This window comes from Chiloscyllium plagiosum, chromosome 16 (assembly GCF_004010195.1).
Source record: "Chiloscyllium plagiosum isolate BGI_BamShark_2017 chromosome 16, ASM401019v2, whole genome shotgun sequence".
NCBI classification, from domain to species: domain Eukaryota; kingdom Metazoa; phylum Chordata; class Chondrichthyes; order Orectolobiformes; family Hemiscylliidae; genus Chiloscyllium; species Chiloscyllium plagiosum.
The window spans coordinates 52,199,469-52,220,564 of record NC_057725.1 but is presented as its reverse complement, the minus strand read 5'-3'; the positions used below and the strand labels follow the sequence as shown (position 1 = coordinate 52,220,564).

The window sequence follows — 21,096 nt, the reverse complement described above, 5'->3', positions numbered from 1 at the left end:
TTTAAATTTCTTGCTTTTCTACGTACAGGAAAATGTCTCCAGTCACAGCATTGGGTGGACAAAAAAAGTGGTTCTCCAGCAGAAGTAGAAGATAGACAGGATTGCATGAGATAATGCAAAGCACAACTGACAAGAATGGTATGAAGATGGTTATGCAGAGTGTTTATGGTATATCCACTAATGGGGAATCAGAGGAATAAGGACAGAGAGAGCTCTGTGTTGGAGCATTATAGGAGGCATGTAAAGAAGAAAAGAGCATCTTGCTTTCTTTGTAGAGTCTTCTACAATCTCAGGACATCCTAACACACTTTACAGTCAACTGAAGCCCTTTTGGAGTACGGTCACCATTGAGATGTCAAAAACACAGCATGCAGGAAGGATCCAAAAATAGTAAGGTGATAATCATCATTATTTGCCTTACTGATGTTGTTTTGGGACAAATACCACAGCCATTGGAGAAAATTCCTCTTTGAAATAGTGGATCTTTTCTGTCCACCTAAGAGTAAAATTGGCTTTGGTTTAACATTTAATTAGAAATAGCACATTACACCCTCAGTGCTCCACTGGTATATCAATCTACAGTTTGGAATGGGTGTTGAACTCAAAAACATCTGATCAAGAGGTGAGAATAAAACTATTAGGATGGACTGGGACAAAGTCTTGAAGAGCCTGAAAAGCTAGCTTGAGAATTTTGTTGGGCATGGGGTATGAATGGACCTTTGAGATGAAAGGGTAATACAGAAGTCTGCTTTTGTATGAGTGAGAATACGAATTGTAGTTATGAACTCACTGGAGGCTGAGGCAAGGACAGTAGCTGTGAACTGAAATTTAAACTGAGATGGTGAAGATATAAAGTGAAAAAGATAGGAAAAAGTGGACATTGGGCCACTGGAAAATGACGCTGGAGAAGTAGCTATGGAGAACAAAGAAATGGCTGAGGAACTGAATAAGCACTTTGCATCAGTCTTCATGGTGGAAGACATGAGTAGCATCCCAAAATTTCAAGACAGTCGGGGCAGAAGTGAGTACGGTGGCCAACACCAATGAGAAGATATTAGAAAAACTGAAAGATCTGCAAGTAGATAAATCACCTGGACCAGCTGGGCTACACCCCAGAGTTCTGAAGGAGATAGCTGAAGAGATAGTAGAGGCGTTTGTGATCTTTCAGGAATCACTGGAGTCAGGGAGGGTCCTAGAGGCCTGGAAAATCGCACCTCCCCTCACCCCCGTTTAAGAACGGACTAAGGAAAAAGACGGAAAATTACAAGCCATTTAGCCTGACCTCAGTCGTTGATAGGATTTCGGAGCCTGTTGTGAAGAATGAGATGTCTAAATACTTGGTAAAATAGGGCAAAGGCAGCACGGTTTCAACATGGGGAGGTCATCCCTGACAAATCTGTTAGGATATTTTGAGGAGGTAATGAGCAGGTTAGAAGATGGAGAGCCAATGGATGTTATCTATCTGGACTTCCAGAAGGCCTTTGATAAGGTGCAACTCAGCAGACTGCTGAGCCCACGGTATTAGAGGCAAGGTACTAGCATGGATAGAAGCTTGGCTGCCTGACAGAAGGCAGAGAGTGGGGATAAAAGGGTCTTTCTCAGGATGGAAGCTGGTGATTAGTGGTGTTCCACAGGGTCAGTGTTGCAACCACAACTTCTCACTTTATACATTAATGATCTGGATAAAGGAACTGAGGGCATTCTGGCCAAGTTTACAGATGATACAAAGATAGATGGAGGGTCAGGTAGCATTGAGGAGATGGGGATGCTGCAGAAAGACAGCTTAGGTAAGTGGGCAAAGAAGTGGCAGATAAAATACAATGTGGGAAAGTGTGAGGTCATGCACTTTGTAGAAGAATAGAAGCATGGACTATTTTCTAAATGGGGAGAAAATTCAAAACTTTGATGTGCAAAGAGACTTGGGAGTCCAAGTCCAAGTTTCTCTTAAGGTAAACTTGCAGGTTGAGTTGGTAGTGAAGAAGGCAAATACAAAATTGTCATTCATCGCGAAGGACTAGAATGTAAAAACTGGGGTATACTTCTGAGGCTTTATGGAGCTCTGGCCAGACCACATTTAGAGTATGATGAGCAATTTTGGGCCCATATCTCAGGCAAGATGTATTGGCCCTGGAGCAGGTCCAGAGGAGGTTCATGAGAATGATCCCAGGAATGAAAGGCTTAAAATATGAGGAATGTTTGAGGGACTATACTCAATGGAGTTTAGAAGGGTATTGGGGGGAGGGGGGGGGAGGGGTGAAATCTGACTGAAACTTACAGAATACTGAATAACTTGGATGGAGCGATGTTGGGAAGATGTTACCATTGGCAGGAGAGGTGAGGACCCGAGGACACAGCCTTAGAGTAAAAGGCAGACCCTTTAGAACAGAGATAAGGAGAAATTTATTTCGCCAGAGAGTGAATCTGTGGAATTCATTACTACAGAAGGCTGTAAAGGCCAGGTCACTGAGTATATTTAAAACAGAGATAGAGAGATTTTTCAACCCCATTTTCCTGCTTTCTCCCCATAACCTTTGATCCCTTTGGAAATCAAAAACTTATCAGCCATGATTGAATAATGGAGCAGACTCGACAGGCCAAATGACCTAATTTCTGCTCCTATGCCATATGGTCTTATATCAGGTTCCAGTTTCAAGAAAAGAGGCATTGGCAACTTTTCAGTACCTTAGCCATGATTAAATATTATGCATGAACTTAGACAGGTAATCTTTGCACCATAGAGTAACATGGGGAGGGAAAATAGAGGAGGAAACCTAATCGATTCTGATCTGGCCTGATTATTCACATGTACACATAACCTAGCAGGATTCAATGGATAATGATATGAGACAGTATGGCCTATTGTGTTTGCATCAGCTCTTTCAAAGAATTATCCAAATCAGTCCCACTGACCTTATTGTTCTACAATCTTAATTTATTTCCTCCTTACGAGTATATCTATTAGTCTTTTGAAAGTGGAAGTCCTGAGATTTTTCTCTTTGAACCTGGAACTTTCTGGACTCTATGGCTCAAGAGATCACTATTTTCATAATGAATCATCTGGAAGTGGGAGGGTTTGAAGGGGGTGTTTAATAGAAGCATTGTGTGATATCGTCCACTTACCAGTGTCTGTGGGAGGAACTATTTTGGTTAAGATACTATTCGTGATGAGGTAGAAAGCAGAAATTCCCAGAGACATCGGGATGCAAATGAGGCAGAATTGGAATATGTTTGTCATCAATGCCTGAAGGAAAAACATATGGAAACCATTAATCTTGGACCAAAAGAAGAAATTAAAACCAAATGAAAAGTCATAATGGCATATTCTAAGATGTACAAACTGTTGTCATGTGTTTCTCCTCTGATGCTTTTTATTACAGAGCAATATTGCAGCATAAGATCACACAGCAGCATTAGGATTTGGCAGTAAATGCCTTCTTGTCAACAGTGCACACATTCCATTAATGAAAAATAGGCCACTTCAGTGAAATACGTCAGAAACTATCTGACAAACTAACTAAGCAACACTGCATATCTCCAGAATAGAGGGAGAGGACTTCAGGCAAATATCAGTAAAGAAAACATTCAAAAACTACCCTAAAGTATTTTTTTGGTGATCTGATCTTCCCAGGCTTCAGCCTCCTATAACCCTTGCTCTTATGCTTGATAAAGGGCCTCAGGCCCACTAACAAGACATTCAAAGAACTTCAAAAACATCCAACAACACCCACATTTTTGTTGCTGTCACCCCTCTCATTGCTTGAGGCAATGAAATCCTATCTACCTGTACCAAGGCCTAATGAATTCCCCTCAGTCTGAGTATGCTTTAAGTTCCACAGGAAGAATCTTTGACTCTTACCCTGTGACCTTTATCATGACATCATTTTGAGGATGTGGACTAGCCTCAAGCTATGAGCTGCATCCTGCTATTAAAGTCATATCCACAAGCACAGCTGCCACAGTGAGACTGACCATGGGGTTACTGCGGTCATGGACAAAAGCTTTTAACATTTCTCTTTGAAATGCCAATTTTCTCCCCTCTTTCTCTCTCTCCCCTGGAGTCAACCATCCAGGAGTGACCCACAGTTTCCAGGAATTGAAGATTAACTTCCAGAATGATACTTTACAAGCAGCAAGGGAGGAAAATCAACAGGACATTATGATTTCCATTTCATTTTTTCCAACAACTTTTATATTCAGAGTGCACACCTTTCTTAATCTTTGTGATTATACACCACCTGCTACATTACTCACTGGTCATAAAAGACACGCGCGTTCATTATTTTCTTCAAATATTCACTTGCACTACAAGGTAATGTGAAGGACACACCCAAAGTAATGTAAAAGATCAAAAACTTACCGTTGCCAAACCCACCAGAGAAATCAGCAGAACAGACCAGAGAAACAGGACTTTCTCTGCAATTCGCTGAGTTAGCCATCCGACCACCAGTCCCTGCATAACCTAGAAAACAGCAAGAAAAATCAGAAAGCTACTGACGTCAAATTAATCTTAAGAACATGCAACAGACCATGAGAAATCAAATAGGAGACTGGTGGAGTACTGTTCAAAGACCAGACAGTTTGAATTCAGCAAAGAATATAAAAATATGAGGAGTAAACAATTCAGCCCCTTGAGCCTGCTCTGTCATTCAAAATGATCTCAGCCTTAACTCCACTTTCTAGGTCCTTCTCCATAGCCCTTCAACCCATCACAAAGTAAAAATCTATCTCCTCCTTAGATTTACTCAATGTTCCAGCATCCACTGTTCTCTGGGATAGTGAATCCAAGATTCATGACTCCATGAGAGAAGTAATTCCTCCTCATCTCGGTTTAAATCTGCTATTTCATCCTAAAACTATGATCTTTTGTTCGAGATTACTCCACAGGGAAAACATTCCACTATATATTTGGGAGGGGGAGGGGAAATTAAGAAAAAAAAATCCTTAAGTTAAAAAATCACAACATGTGCCTGTTTAACAATTGCTATAATTTGTTTTTTTTCTAACCATTCGCAGCACCTCTTCCCCTTCCCCTTTCAATGCAACCACAAGGGATGTGATACTTTCCCTTTCAACTCCTTTTGTCTCAATGTCCAATACCCTGAAACCTCCTTCTAGATTAAACAACAATTTACTTGTATATTTTCAACCTAGTCTACATATTCATTGCTCACAATCTGGTCTTGTCTACACTGGGAGACTAAAGCAGACTCAGTGACTGTTTCCTGGAACACCTCTGCTTAGTCTGCAAGCATGATCTATTCTTACCAGATGCTTGTTTTAAGGTCAAAAATCACATAAAACCAGGTTATCTCCAGGCCCTAGCCTACAAATTATCCGCTTCATTCTCGACCACAAAGTCTTCACCTTTGACAACCAATTCTTCATCCAGACACACAGAACTGCAATGGGAACCAAATTTGCACCCCAATATACCAACATTTTCATGCACAAGTTTGAACAAGACTTCTTTGCTGCACAGGACCTCCAACCAATCCTGTACACCAGGTTTCTTCCTTTGGACTCATGGCAAGGGATCACTGAAACAGCTACATAGTCATATCAACTCATTTCATCCCACTCTCAGTCTTACCACGTCCTACTCTTTAGAATCACTATCATTCTTGGACACATGCACTTACATCAAGGACAGGCACCTCAACACCTGAAGGGGAAGAGGTGCTGCGAATGGTTAGAAAAAAAACAAATTATAGCAATTGTTATACACACAAGCCCACAATAACCTCACAATGCTACACTTCTCCAGCTTCCACCCTAAACATATTAAAACAGCTATCCACTACGGACATGCCCTATATATACACAAGATCTGTGCAGACAAGGAGGAATGTGACAGATACCTGAAAGTGTTGAAGGACTCCCTCAAAAGAACAGGGTACAATGCTCAACTCATCGATTGCCAGTTCAGCCGTGCCTTAGTGAAAAACCGTAATGAACTCACAGAAGACAGATGTAGGATACGACTGAGAGGGTAACCTTTGTCGTCCATTACCTCCTGGGAGAGGAGAAACTATGCCATGACTTGGCATTAACACTCATTCTGGACTAATACTTAATTTCTTTATTACAATCTTATCACTCTCTTTATCTTTGTTCCATGGTATCTTTCGCCTCTACCATATCACAAAGGTTATAAGAGATAGGATTTATAATCATCTAGAAAAGAATAATTTGATTAGGGATAGTCAGCATGGTTTTGTGAAGGGTAGTTCATGCCTCACAAACCTTATTGAGTTCTTTGAGGTGACCAAACAGGTAGATGAGAGTAAACCAGTTGATGTGGTGTATATGGATTTCAGCAAGGCGTTCGATAAAGGTTCCCCACTGTAGGCTATTATACAAAATGCAGAAGAATGAGATTGTGGGAGATATAGCAATTTGGATCAGTAATTGGCTTGCTGAAAGAAGACAGAGGGTGGTGGTTGATGGGAAGTGTTCATCCTGGAGTCCAGTTACCAGTGGTGTACCACAAGGGTCGGTGTTGGGTCCACTGCTGTTCGTCATTTTTATAAATGACCTGGATGAGGGCGTAGAAGGGTGGGTTAGTAAATTTGCAGACGACACTAAGGTCGGTGGAGTTGTGGATAGTGACGAAGGATGTAGTAGGTTACAGAGAGACATAGATAAGCTGCAGAGCTGGGCCGAGAGGTGGCAAATGGACTTTAATGCAGACAAGTGTGAGGTGGTTCACTTTGGGAATGCAAAGTACTGGGCTAATGGTAAGATTCTTGGTAGTGTAGATGAGCAGAGAAATCTTGGTGTCCAGGTACACAGATCCTTGAAAGTTTCCAACCAGGGTTGGAACTTAACAGGGTTGGAACTTAACAGGGTTGTTAAGAAGGCATATGGTGTTTTAGATTTTATTAATAGAGGGATTGAGTTCCAGAACCATGAGGTTATGCCACAGCTGTACAAAACTCTGGTGCGGCCGCACTTGGAGTATTGTGTACAGTTCTGGTCACTGCATTATAAGGAGGATGTGGAAGCTTTGGAAAGGGTGCAGAGGAGATTTACTAGGATATTGCTTTGTATGGAGAGAAGATCTTACGAGGAAAGGCTGAGGAACTTGAGGTTGTTTTCGTTAGAGAGAAGAAGGTTGAGAGGTGACTTAATAGAGACATATAAGATAATCAGAGGGTTAGAGAGGGTGGAGAGGGAGAGCCTTTTTCCAAGTATGGTGATGGTGAGCATGAAGTCATAGCTTTAAATTGAGGGGTGATAGATATAGGATAGATGTCAGTGGTAGTTTCTTTACTCAGAGAGTAGTAAGGGTATGGAATGTTTTGCCTGCAACGGTAGTAGATTCACCAACTTTAAGTAATTAAGTCATCATTGGACAAGCATATGGAGGTACATGGAATAGTGTAGGTTAGATGGCCTTCAGATTGGTATTACAGGTCGGCGTAACATTGAAGGCCGAAGGGCCTGTACTGCACTGTAATGTTCTACCTAGTCCCATTTGTCAGCATTTCCCTCTAGAACCCATATACCTCTAGAATCCTTCCTATTCATATATCCACCCAGATAACTTTTAAATGTTATAATTGTATCAGCTTCCACTTCCTCTGGCAGCTCATTCCATACATGTACGACCCTCTGCGTGAAAAGGTTGCCCCTTAGGTCTCTTTTATATACTTCCCCTCTCACCCTAAACCTATGCCCTCTGGGGCTCCCCCACCCCAGAGAAAAGACCTTGCCTATTTATCCAATCCATGTTCTATACTTTCCCTTTTGCACTTCCCTCATCCCCCACTTACAATTTTTCAATGGGATATCACATTCCTACTTTCCTTCAGTTCTGAAGAATCATATCAATGCTAACATTAACTCTACTTCTCTTCCACAGATATTGCCAAACCCCTGTTGAGCATTCCAGCACTTAGCTTTAATTTTATATCATTGGTTTGGAACTGCTTGAACTTAGGATCCTATGGTCTACGTTACTCAGTGCTACATCAGTTAACATTTCACTCAATTGATTACTGGGGATTTGTGAACAGCTTTAATTTCTGAAAGTGAATCAATATGCATAACCCTATTTATATAATTTGATCATACAACACATGCCTCAAACCACAGGAGAAAGGGAGGACTGCAGACGCTGGAGATCAGAGTCAAAAAAGTGTGGTGCTGGTAAAGTACAGCCAGTCAGGCAGCATCCAAGGAGCAGGAGAGTCGATGTTTAGAGCATAAGCTCTTCATCAGGAATGCCTCACAACATGCCAAAGAATACAGATATGACCCTGAACAATAGAATTCTGATGCTAATTTAACGTTGCATATAGAACTGAACACAGAGTTGGCTCTGGAAACGCAGTGAGGAAATGTTTGTGGAGTCAGCAGCATGTCTTGCTTGCAATACATTGGCTGCACTGTTTTAGAATTAGCATTTACCTTCCTCTGCCTTCATCAACAGTGGCAGGCTTTGTTGCTGGGCGTGCCTGCAACTCAGCCATTAACTGGTGATAGTCAGTTCATCTGCTTCAGTCCCAGAGACGTTACTTCCGCTCTCATTCAAACAACTGCATTCTTTTGTTTGGTGTCAGTGAGCTCAGGTTCCAATTAGGCAAATACTGTAAGGTGTGTGCAATGACCTCCAGTGCCTTTGTAAAGCATCTGAAAACTGTATTACAACCCAGCTGTCTCTAGACCAGCACACTGCGTCCTGTGGTTCTGAGAAATACAGGTTGGAAGACAATAGCTTTCAAACCCAGGCTCTACTTAAATACTGTAAACACTGAAATAAGTGCTGAAGAAACTCAGCAGGTCTGGCAGCAGCATTTGTGGAGAGAGAGAAAAAGAGTCAAAATTTCAAATCCTGCTTGACTCTTCTTCTGAATGGAAAGGTATTGGAAATGGGATGGGCTTTACTCCACAGAGAAAAGGAGGAGAGGACAAGAGAAACAGCTGCTAAAGGCTGCCCAGAGCAAAAGGCAAAGTGAGTCCTGATGGTGGTTGAGCAGTGATATAGATGGAGAGCAGGTGTTAATGGTAGGTTTAATGACAAAACGCAGCTCAACTCTATTGAAACCAAACCTTTTGAGAGCAAGACATAGGGCTTGTGGGGGTTGGTGAGGTGGGGGAGTGAAATTAAAATGGAGGACTGAATTTATGGTCTAAAATTGTTGAATGTAATGTTGAGTCCTGAAGACTTTAAACTGCGTAAATGGAAAAATAAAGGCTGTTTTCCAGCTTATGTTAGAACACTGCAACAGTCCTAGAACAGTAATGTTAGCATGAAAGCAGGATGGTGTATTGAAATGGCATGCACCTGGAAGATCAGGGTCATTTAAGTGGACAAAGCAGAGATGTACCACAAAGCATTCACCCAGTCTGCAGTTGGTCCGCTGATACAGAGGAGGCTGCATTGTCTGCTCCAAATACAATAGACCTGATTGGAAAAAAGAGGGAGTAAATCACTGCTTCACCTGAAAGGTATGTTCGGGACGCTGGAGAGAGTGAAGGGAAGGGATAAAGGAGCAAATGTTGACCTTCTATAATTGTAGGGGTTGTGCCATGGGGTAGGGTGGCCATTTTGAAGATGCACTGAAAGTGGCAGAGGAGTAGACCAGGGTATGGCTGAGGGAATGATAATGCAGAATACTGACACTGGAGGGCATGGGAAGATGGTAACCTCCTGGTGATGGCAGAAATAGCAGAGAATGATCCTTTGAATGCAGAGACAGATAGGTTGGAAAGTAAGGACAAGGGAAACTATTATTCCTGGGAAAGGAAGGGGTGAGGATAGAAGTGTGTGAAGTGGGTCGGACATAATTGAAGGTCCCATCAACCATTGTACAGCATGGTTTGAGGGGTTTGAAATTCACAATTAAGAATAAAAGAAAAGCATGTCAGCAACATCCCTATAAAACCACCTCTGGGGGCAACACAGTGGCAAAGTAGTTAGCACTGCTGCCTCACAGCACCAGGGACCCAGGTTTGATTCCAGCTTTTGATGATTGTAGAGTTTTCACAATCACAGTGTCTGCGCTGTTTTCTGCCAAGTGCTCTGGTTTCCTCCCATAGTCCAAAGATGCACAGGTTAGGTGGATTGGCTGTACCAAATTGTCCCCTAATGTCCAGGGATATGTATCTAAATGGAATTGCCATGGCAAATACAGGGTTTATGGAGCTAGGGTAGGGTGTAGGGGTCTGATGGAATGCTCTTCAGAAGGTTGGCACAGTTACTAGGTTGACTGGCCTTTATCTGCACCGTAGGGATTCTATGATTTTACATAGTGGTACCATCAGAACTCAGTGCAGCCTATTCAGAAATTGGAAGCAATGTTGATTAATTTTTCCAATTCCGGAGAGGCTGTATTAAATTAGCTGATTTCAGGATAGGCAGTGATGCAATCAGCCAAAATATTCCTATATTAATGGCTGGAAATTAGGAAGCGTTCCATGGTACAGCTGTTATCCTCTGAAAATGCATGCAATGTTGATATTGATCAGGCGGAGTTGTAATGCTGTCCCACCATTATGTATGTTGCTGATAATTCACTATTTTCACTGACATGTTGAAATGGTAATTTTTCAGAGCTATAAGATCATTGTCAATTCTTACAAAACACTACCCATAATAAGCAAGTGCCTTCAGGAAGTTGAGGGAGAAAAATTAGGATTTTAAAAACATTTATACGGTCGCTGGGACGACAGGGGATGCAAGTTCTCACAGTCAAATGAACATTAAAACAAAATACATGTTGGAAATTGGAAATGTAAAGTTCTGCAACTGCAGCTAATCTGCTCAGAACTATCCTGCTCTCATTTGTCAATCCAGAATCGGGGCTCATTGTTTCTGAGCAAAAGAGGAAGTAAGTGGTTTGAAAGGACTGCCAATAAAGCCACCTCCCTGCTTATGAATGAAATAAATGGAGCAACCCTGCCAGATAATGATGCAATCATTCTTCATTCAAATGAAAGGTACACACCCTAAAATATCATAAACTGCCTCTTCTCTCAACAAAATACAACTAATACCATGATGGTGTGACAGTTTTTCAGGGCTTTTTTTTTTGGGGGGGGGGCTGCAACTGGGTCACACTCACAGGGCAAAGCTTTCAATGGTTGAAGTGGTTGGGAAGGGATGTGGGCACAATTCAGTAATCAGTTCCTGCACGGTGGATCCCACAATTTCTAGAAGACAAAGCAATTCTCCAAGGTGGAGGGGTGGTGGCAGGGGTGATGCTGCAAAATTCTCGGTTTCAACTATTTGCCCATTAACCCCTTGAGGAATTTGTTAACAGGCTGAGGAGGCTGAGAATGCAGTTTTCAAAGCTGAAATCACTAGACATTTTGATATACAGCTCTCAAATTTAAAGCCATCTCTCTCTTGCAAGGCAGTAGCAGGCTCATCATGGCTGCCACATGCCTTTGTCATTCCAGCTCCAGAGATATATCTACATAATACATCACAGCACATTATAATCGTAGGTTTAAGGCACTGAATATTGGAACAGGAATTTTCCACTTGTTCCCTACAGCTTGTTTTGCCATTCCATTAGACTTAATTCACTCTGACCTAACTCCATAGTCACACTTAACACCGTTGGGTACCTTCCAATCTCAGATTTAAAGTTAATAATTGCTCTAGAACAGAGTAAAATTCTGAAATTTTATTCCCACCCTTTACGAAGACATGTTTTCTAACTTCACTCCTGAAAAATTTGGCTTTTTTTTCTTTGAATAATGCACCACTAACTAAGTATCCTTCCAAGACACAATCCATTCTGACTCGGAACTACATTAACGTTCCTTTAATATCATTGGGTTAAAATCTGGATCTTGCTCTCCATCAGCACCAATATGACATGGATTGCATTCCTTTAAGGTGGTGGCTCATCACCACATTCTCAAGGGCTGTTAGGGATGGATAGTAAATACTGACCTTATAGTCAGACCCCAGTGTAATATGAAACAATAGGTATTTTTAAATTAGAGTAAACAGCAAACTATGACTCAATTACTGTATACTAATTTTTAAAAAAGTTTTCCATTGTAGTGAAGTGACAGTAAAATAGATCCATTAAAGATGTGGATCAGTTATCAACAATACAGCACTCCTTCTAGTACAATGAAATATAAATAGGGATTATAAAACCTGGTAATGCAAAAGCCCCAATACCTTAAAGGCAAAGAATAAAACTGGCAAATAAAATGGGATATTTTTTAAAGGTTATTTCAGAGATTTTTGTCATACCAAGCATGAGGGGTATGGATTGGATAAATAGACAAGGTATTTTCCCTGGGGTGGGGGAGTCCAGAACTAGACGGCATAGGTTTAGGGTGAGAGGGGAAAGATATAAAAGAGACCTAAGGGGCAACCTTTTCACGCAGAGGGTCATACATGTATGGAATGAGCTGCCAGAGGAAGTGGAAGCTGATACAATTATAACATTTAAAAGTCATCTGGATGGGTATATGAATAGGAAGGATTTTAGAGGGATATGGGTCAAGTGCTGACAAATTGGACTAGGTTTATACTGTATAGGAGATCTGGTTAGCATGGACGAGTTGGACCGAAGTGTCATATACAGCAGAGAAACAGACAGTAAGTTTAAGAGAAGCTACAAAAATCAGAAAGGATGGAATCACCCAAAGGCCACTAAGGTTTGTGTGATGACAAATTGCAATCAATCAGTTATTTGCAATAACAGTCAGTTAGTCAAAAGTTTCAATTTTCCAATTGTTTAAGCTATTTCCTAGGTTGAAATTACTGTGGCTTCAATCTCTTCCTGTCATTAAACTGGAACTGAAAGTTGGGAATCTGAAACATGAAGAATTGGGCTCAAGGGATACTTCTTTTCCTTCACCCTATTCCCAGTAAATCAGTCCTGAAGCAACTTTCTCAACAGCTAGACTGGTTGATTCACTTAGAGGTGCCTGATGTGTATTGCATAATGCATTTAGATTTAGATTTATTGTCATACGTATATAAAAATACAGTGAAAAGATTTTTTTAATGCGTTATATGCAAAGTGTCACCAGTCTCTGTCGCCATCTTGAAACACTGAATTTAATGCAAGATTTTACTGCATTAGATTTCATCTTCCTCTCTTCTTGCTTCCCCTCACTGCTTCATAAAAGTCGGAGTCTCTGAAATGGGCTCTGGGAGGTGTCGGTTATGCCCTTGGTCTAATTAGTTAAACAAATATAGTTTACTTTCTGATGCCTACAACACTCTTCCAACATCATCTCAAGTTGCTAATTATGACTGAGATCTCCATTGTTAGAGATTATTAGGACCAGCCCAGTATGATGTCTTTTCAGCGTGCAATATCGGGCTCCACACTGCTATGTATGAGTGTGCTGCCAACAGGCAGGTTCTTTTACCTTGAGGCTTTTTTGGAGTTGTACCTTTTCCCACGGTAGCACTTGCAACAATTTGATTGTCACTCAACTTACATTCCACCTGCAGCTTTGCAGGTGCCAATTCATTAACAATTGTGAGAATGCAAGTAACTTGGGTGGAGAGGAAACTCAGGTATTTCAAGTTAAAGATAACATCACATGAATCAGCTAACTTTGTGAGAGACTTACTGTGCTGCATTCAAAAAAACTCAAGTGGCATGGATTCCAATCTCTTTGATGTTAAAAAAAATCACCTCATCAGAAGTTCAAATGAACTGATACTCAATAACCAGCACTGTGCAAGATATTGTGAACAGAAAGGAGAAAATGAGGACTGCAGATGCTGGAGATCAGGAGGTGACAGGGTGGTGCTGGAAAAGCACAGCAGATCAGGCAGCATCTGAGGAGCAGGAGAATCCACATTTTGAGCGTAAGCCCTTCATCAGGAATGAGGCTTGGGGAGGGGGGATGGGGGTTGCTGAGAGATAAATGGGAGGGGGATGGGGTTAGGGGAAAGTAGCTGAGAATGCGATAGGTAGATGAAGGTGGAGGAGAAGGTGATAGGTTAGAGAGGAGGGTGGAGCAGATAGATGGGAAGGATGATGGACAGGTCAAGAGTGCGGTGCCGAGTCTGAGGCTTAGAACTAGGATAAGGAGGTGGACGGGAAATGAGGGAACTGGTGATATCCACATTAATCCCGTGTGGTTGCAAGGTCCCAAGGCAGAAGATGAGGAATTCTTTCTCCAAGTATCAGGTGGTTAGAGTTTGGCGATGGAGGAGGCCCAGGACCTGCATGTCCTTGGTGGAGTGGGAAGGGGAGTTCAAGTGTTCAGCCATGGGGCATTTGGGTTGCTTGGTGTGGGTAACCCAGAGATGTTCTCTGAAACAATTTGTAAAATGGCGTCCTGTCTCCCCGATGTAGAGAAGAGCACATCGAGTGCAATTGATGCTGTAGATGACATTTGTGGAAGTGCAGGTAAATTTATGTCAGATGTGGAAGGGAGAAGACGATAGGTCAGAGAGGAGGGTGGAACGGATCGTTGGGGAGGACAATGGACAGGTCAAGAGGACGGTGCCAACTCGGAGGTTTGGAATTGGAATAAGGTGTGTGTGGGGGGGGGGGGGGGGGGTGGGAAGAGAAATGAGGAAGTGAAGACGAATGTTGTCTTCAGCAAAGGCCTCACCTTCATCCCACTATGCTTCCTGATTAATGAGTTTGATGTAATACGACATTGAAAAAATGGGCCCAGAGGTGGAGGCAGCGGAAGAAATGTTCAATCAAGACCCCGTCCACCCACCGAGGACCACGTCTCCCTCTTCCAACGCAACCCATCTAACTGGACACCCCATGCTGATCTGTTACTCACCCTTGAGCTCTTTATCTGTAACTGCCGCCCTTGACATAGACCACTTCAACCTGTCCACCCCTCTCACCCACTCAAACCTCCTGCCCTCGCAATGCGGTGCCCTCCACTCCCTCTGCTCCAACCCCAACATCACCATCAAACCAGCAGACATGGGGGTTGCTGTGGTAGTTTGGCGCAGAAACCTCTACACCGCTGAAGCCAGGGGCCAACTTGCAGACACCTCCTCCTACTGCCCCCTCGACCGTGACATCATCTCCCATCATCAGGCATCATTTCCCAGACCATCTACAACCTCATCACCTCTGGAGCTCTTCCATCCACAGCCTCCAACCTCATAATCCGAGAACCCCGCACCGCCTGATTCTACACAAACCTGACTTACCCGGTCCACCCATTGTCTCAGCTTGCTCCTGTCCCACTGAACTCATCTCTGCATACCTTGACACCATCCTGTTCCCCCTTAGTCCAGGAACACCCTACTTACGTTCAGGACACTAACCAAGCCCTTCACTCCCAAGACTTTGTTTCCCAGGCCCCCTATGCCTTATCTTCTCCATGGACATCCAGTCCCTATACACATCTATCCGCTATGACAAAGGCCTTCAAAGCCTCCATTTCTTCCTCTCACACCATCCCAACCAGTACCCTTCCAGTGACACCCTCATCCATCTGGCTTAACTAGTCCTTACCCTCAACACTTTCTCCTTTCAATTCTCCCACTTCCTCCAAACCAAAGGGGTAGTCATGGGCACCTACATGGGCCCCAGCTACGCCTGCTTTTTTGTTGGGTATATGGAACAGTTCATCTTCCACAGCTACACTGGCACCATTCCCTACATTTTCCTCTGCTATATCGATGGCTGAATCAGTGCTACCCCGTATTCCCACAAGGAGATTGAACAGTTCATCAACCTTTCACCCCAACCTCAAATTCACCTGGATCAACCAGACATCTCCCTCACTTTCCTGGACCTCTTCATCTCCATCCCCATCTCTGGCCACCGACTAACCACTGGCATATACTACAAACACATTGATTCCCACAGCTACTTGGACTACACCTCCTCCCATCCAGTCTACTATAAAAACGCCATCCCTTATTCACAATTCCTCTGCCTCTGGCGCATCTGTTCCCAGGATGATCAATTCCACCATAGAAATTCCAAGATGGCCTCCTTCTTCAAAGACCACAATTTCTCCTCCCACGTGATCAACAATGCCCTGCAGCGCATCTCCTCCACTTCCCGCACCTCTGCCCTTGAAACTCACTCCTTTCAACGTAACAAGGACTGAACCCCCACCCCAGTCCCCACCTTTAATCTCTGGATACATCGCATCATCCTCTGCCACTTCTGCTACCTACAAACAGACCCCACCACTAGGGATATATTTCCCTCCCCACCCCTATCAGTGTTTCAGAGAGACCATTCCCTCAGTGGCTCCCTTGTCAGATCCACGCTGCCGCTCCCCCCCTTTCACCACTGACAGAAATTTACCTGTACTTCCACAAATGTCATCTACATTGGGAAGACAGGACGCCAATGTGCAGATTGTTTCAGAGAACATCTCTGGGACACCTGCACCAACCCTACCGCCCTGTGGCGTTATACTTTAACTCCCCTCCCACTCCACCACGGACATCAGGTCCTGGGGCCTCCTCCATCACCAGACCCTAACCACCCGACGCCTGAAGAAAGAATGCCTCATCTTCCGCCTGGAGACCTGCACACGGAATTAATGTGGATTTCACCAATTTCCTCATTTCCCTTCCCCTCACCTTAATCCAGTCCCAAGCCTCCAACTCGGCACTGCCCTCTTGATCTGTCCATCACCACTCCCATCTATCTGCTCCACCCTCCTGTCCTACCTATCACCTTCTCCCACACCTTCATGTACCTATCCCCAACACGCCCCCCTCTCATTTATCTCTCAGTTCCCCGGCCCACAAACCTCATTCCTGATGAAGGGCCTATGCCCGAAATGTAGATTCTCCTGCTCCTCAGATGGTACCACACTCTCGATTGTGAACAGGAAGAAGGGTTGCAAAAAGAGCAGTAAGACAATCAACAACTTTCCACGGCTTTATCACCCAAATGAATTACACTAGCTAACTGTCCAGTCTGCACTGAGTTAACTTATCTTAGATAAGTGCCCTTGGATTGGTGAACAAAGAAATTCTGCCAGAGTTCCAATTCTAATCACTGTACAGAAACTCAGTAGAAAAATGCTAATGTAAGGAGACCAGATGAAAACACGTGCCACACACTGAATAATACTTATCCAGGCTTTTAAGAGAAAGATCAGCCACTTCACCAGCAACTAAGCAAATTTTGATCAGTAAGTGCCTTCAGGAGATGAAGAGAAATACCAACAATAATCTGAATTTGCACAAAGCCTAGTTTGTGAGAAATGAACCACGAAGTCTTATAAGATCCAAGAGAGCTGAATAGAAGACAGAGAGATTTTGTTGGAGTTTTCAACTCTGTTTGAAGAGGTAGGTTTCCAAGAGAGTTTTGAAAGTTCAGGAGAAAATAGCAAGGTGTAGGCCTTTAGAAGCAGGAACATAGTGGCTGAGGAACAAAAACAAATTGTTGGAAAATCTCAGCAGGTCTAGCAGCACCTGTGGGGAGAAATCGGAGTTAACGAATCGGGTCCACTGACCCTTCTTCAGGCCAATCACTGAGTACTCTGCCACTGAAAGAAGTGGAATTAGAAAATGAGATGAAGGACTGGAGGAAATAGTAACGGTGGGTGACAGAAAATGCAAGTACACAAATAAAGCGCACCAGCCATTCACCGTTTTAAGGCATCCCAAATTCTCATCCAGTTGATTCCAGCCATAACCTCAGACTCGAATCTTTAAGAGATCAGCAAACATGTTACTATGTAATGACAATCAGAATCTGAAAGTCTGTCTGTGGTATTCACTACTTCTGCTGTACACTTTGTCAATGGATGGTAATGAAGTGGGAGATAGCACGGACAGGGTGACACTAGGCACATGGACACACACAAGATGGCCGCTAAGCCGCAAGTTGGCCACTTGACACACAATATGGCCGCTGAACCACAATATGGAGAGAGACAGCAGAGCAAACACAGATACTGCCTGGGGCCACCAGGATGCCAGCACAATACACTCACAACCTAGTTGATTAGTTTAAGGCAGGTGGGGGAGAGAATACACACGAGTAGTGTATACTACCCGCTAAAGTGTCTGGGTCCAGCCAACACCTTTGATAGAAATGCTAACTGTTTGATGTGGACTCAATACAAAGTGCTAATAAGCTGGGCTGCAGTAATCATCCTTCTCAAGAAGAGCTATCAGCACCCATTATTGCAGCAATGGACTTCCGCACAGATGTTGAAACTGACAATGCCTGTGCTGAAACTGACAACGACCACGCTGAAATTAACAAAGGCTGCGCTGGAACTGACAATTACTGCATCAAAACGATCAATGATTCTGCAACGTTTACAATAAACAAAATATGTTACAAAGACAATAACCTCATCACTAACCTATTATACTACAAAAAGTATCTTGACATGTGCTCTGGGTTGAGAGAAGAATCGCAGCTGTGGTCAGTGTGTGTGTCGGAACTGTGCTATCAGTGCCTTTCTCTCCATGGAGCTCCGGTACTTGCCTGTACAATAAACTCTGTCGTTGAACCCCAACTCTGACTCCAAGGTGGGTGATTTTTCCCACAACCGTTCAAAGGAGTAATATTGACTGCATGGGGATTCTAACTTCCACTTGATTCCATCCATTGAAATACTTACTGGGTGGAGTATGGCTGCTGTCTGAGCTTAAGTTGAACAGCATGGAACTATAAAAGGATAGGGAAATTGACTGAACCTCCCTCACTTTCATTACTATCCAACAGAGTTTGCCCAAGTTGAAAGTATAAGGGCAATGTGTTACAATGGAAATAATTTAGCCCAACTCTTGAGCACTGGGAATAGCTAAGTGTCTAGCATTCACCAGCTACAGAAAGCTGTAAACAGCAAAATCACAGCTGCAAAATAGAATAGAATTCCAACTGGGAACAGTCCAAACTTTCCCCTTAATATGACATCGCCAACATCACTCCCATTTGAAAAACACATTTAAGAGACATCAGAAGTAGTGTGGTAGTTGGTGATTAGTTTGCACAGACCATGGGTATGTTGGAAGGATCTTAAACAGTGGGACAAGCATAATTGGCTGTTACAGAAACATTTTTGGTTGCAAGTCAATCAGACGGGGGTCTCCATTTAATGTTGTCAAAATCCTGTGCAAAAAGGAGATAGTGTATGTCTTTCAGAGCAGACTGGTGAAGTATCTAGACGATGAGGCATTTTGTCAAAACTTTCAAACAAGTAATAAGATGTAGCTTAACTAAGAGTGAGAAGGCTCTCTCCATCAGGTTCTATACATACACACACACACACACACAATGGGAATTTGGTCACACATGAAGGTGTTGAACTTATTATTAAGTCCAGACAGCAGTAAAGTACCTGGGTCTGAAGATGAGATGTTGCTCCTCCAGTTTGCGCTTTGATTCACTGAAACACCGCAGCACACTGAGGACACAAGATTGGAGAAGGGACAGGTGAAATGCTGTTTCACCTGGAAAGACGGTTTAGGCCCTTGGATTGTGGGCAGGGAGAAGGTGAACAGGCAGTTGTTGCACTTTCTGCAATTACATGAGAAGGTGCCGTGGGAAAGGGAGTGGCGTTGGTGGTCGATGAATAGACTAGGATGTCCCGGAGGGAACAATCCCTATGAAATGCAGACGGGGGAGTGAGGGGAAGTTGTGTTTGGTGGTCGCATTCTGCTGGAGTTGTCTGAAATGGCAGACAATGATCCTTTCAATGTGGAGGCTGGTGGGATGAAAAGAAAGGACAGGTGGACCCGCTCATGCTGTTGAGAGTGATGAAGGGGCAAGAGTGGAAGCATGGGTGATAGATTGGAAGTAGGACTCCATCCCATTCTACCAGTTCCTTCACCTACATCACATCTGTTCCAATGGATGTTCCAAAACAGCGCTATTAACATGACTTGCTTCTTTCATAACTGTGGTTTCCTGCCCATTGTGGTTACAGGACCCTCAATGGTATCCAATCTATCACTTTAGTCCATTTATCAACTACTATGCCAATTCCTCCTCCCATGGCACCTTCCCATGTAACCATAGAAGGTGCAACAAAAACGTTGCTCACCATCCAAGGGCCTAAACAGCCTTTCCAGGTGAAAGGGCATTTCACAGAGTCATAGAGCTATACAGCATGGAAACAAACCCTTCCATCCAACACATCCATGCTGACCAGATATCCCAACCCAATCTAGTCCCATTTGCCAGCACCTGGCCTATATCCCTCCAAACCCCTCCCATTCATATACCCATCAAGATGCCTTTTAAATGTTGCAATTATACCAGCCTCCACCACTTCCTCTGGAAGCCTATTCAACACACGCACCCACCCTCTGCGTGAAAAGTTGCTCCTTAGTTCTCTTTTATGTTCTTCTCCTCTCACCCTTAACCTATTCCCTTTAGTTCTGGACTCCCACAGACCTTGTCTATTTATCTTATCAATGCACCTCATGATTTTATGAACTTCTGTAAGGTCACTCCTTAGCCTCAGATGCTCCAAGAAAAACAGTCCCAGCCTAGTTAACCTCTCCCTATAGCTCAAATCCTCCAACCCATCAATCTTATAAATCTTTTCTGAACCCTTCCAAGGGCGGCACGGTGGCACAGTGGTTAGCACTGCTGCCTCACAGCACCAGAGACCCGGGTTCAATTCCCGACTCAGGCGACTGACTGTGTGGAGTTTGCACATTCTCCCCGTGTCCACGTGGGTTTCCTTCGGGTGCTCCGGTTTCCTCCCATAGTCCAAAGATGTGCAGGTTAGGTGAATTGGCCATGCTAAATTGCCCGTAGTGTTAGGTTGTAGGGGTATGGGTGGATTGCGCTTCGGCAGGTCGGTGTGGACTTGTTGGGTCAAAGGGCCTGTTTCCACACTGTAAGTAATCTAATCTAAAAAAAAAAGTTTCACAAATTTCTTCCAAGAGGAAGGAGACTAGAATTGTATGCAATATTCCAAAAATGGCCTAACCAATGTCCTGTATAGCCACAGCATGACCTCCCACCTCTTGTACTCAATACTCTGACCAATAAAGGAAAACATACCAAATGCCTTCTTCACTATCCTACCTACCTGTGACTCTACTTTCAAGGAGCTATGAACCTGCACTCCAGGATCTCTTTGTTCAGCAACACCCCTTAGGGCTTACCATTAAGTGTATAAGTGTGGGCGGCACGGTGGCACAGTGGTTAGCACTGCTGCCTCACAGCGCCAGAGACCCGG

At 43.4% G+C, this 21,096-nt stretch overlaps 1 protein-coding gene across 1 annotated transcript in view; it reads right to left on the bottom strand.

Moving 5' to 3' along the window:
• The window catches only part of slc22a18 (solute carrier family 22 member 18), a 116,921-nt gene that overhangs the window by 3,560 nt on the left and 92,265 nt on the right, over positions 1 to 21,096 (bottom strand). Inside the window, exons 8-9 of the mRNA XM_043706113.1 lie at positions 4,358 to 4,459; positions 3,121 to 3,241 (exon numbers count right to left, since the gene is read on the bottom strand). Coding sequence (XP_043562048.1) covers positions 3,121 to 3,241; positions 4,358 to 4,459 — 223 coding nt within the window. The remainder of the gene's footprint in view (positions 1 to 3,120; positions 3,242 to 4,357; positions 4,460 to 21,096) is intronic.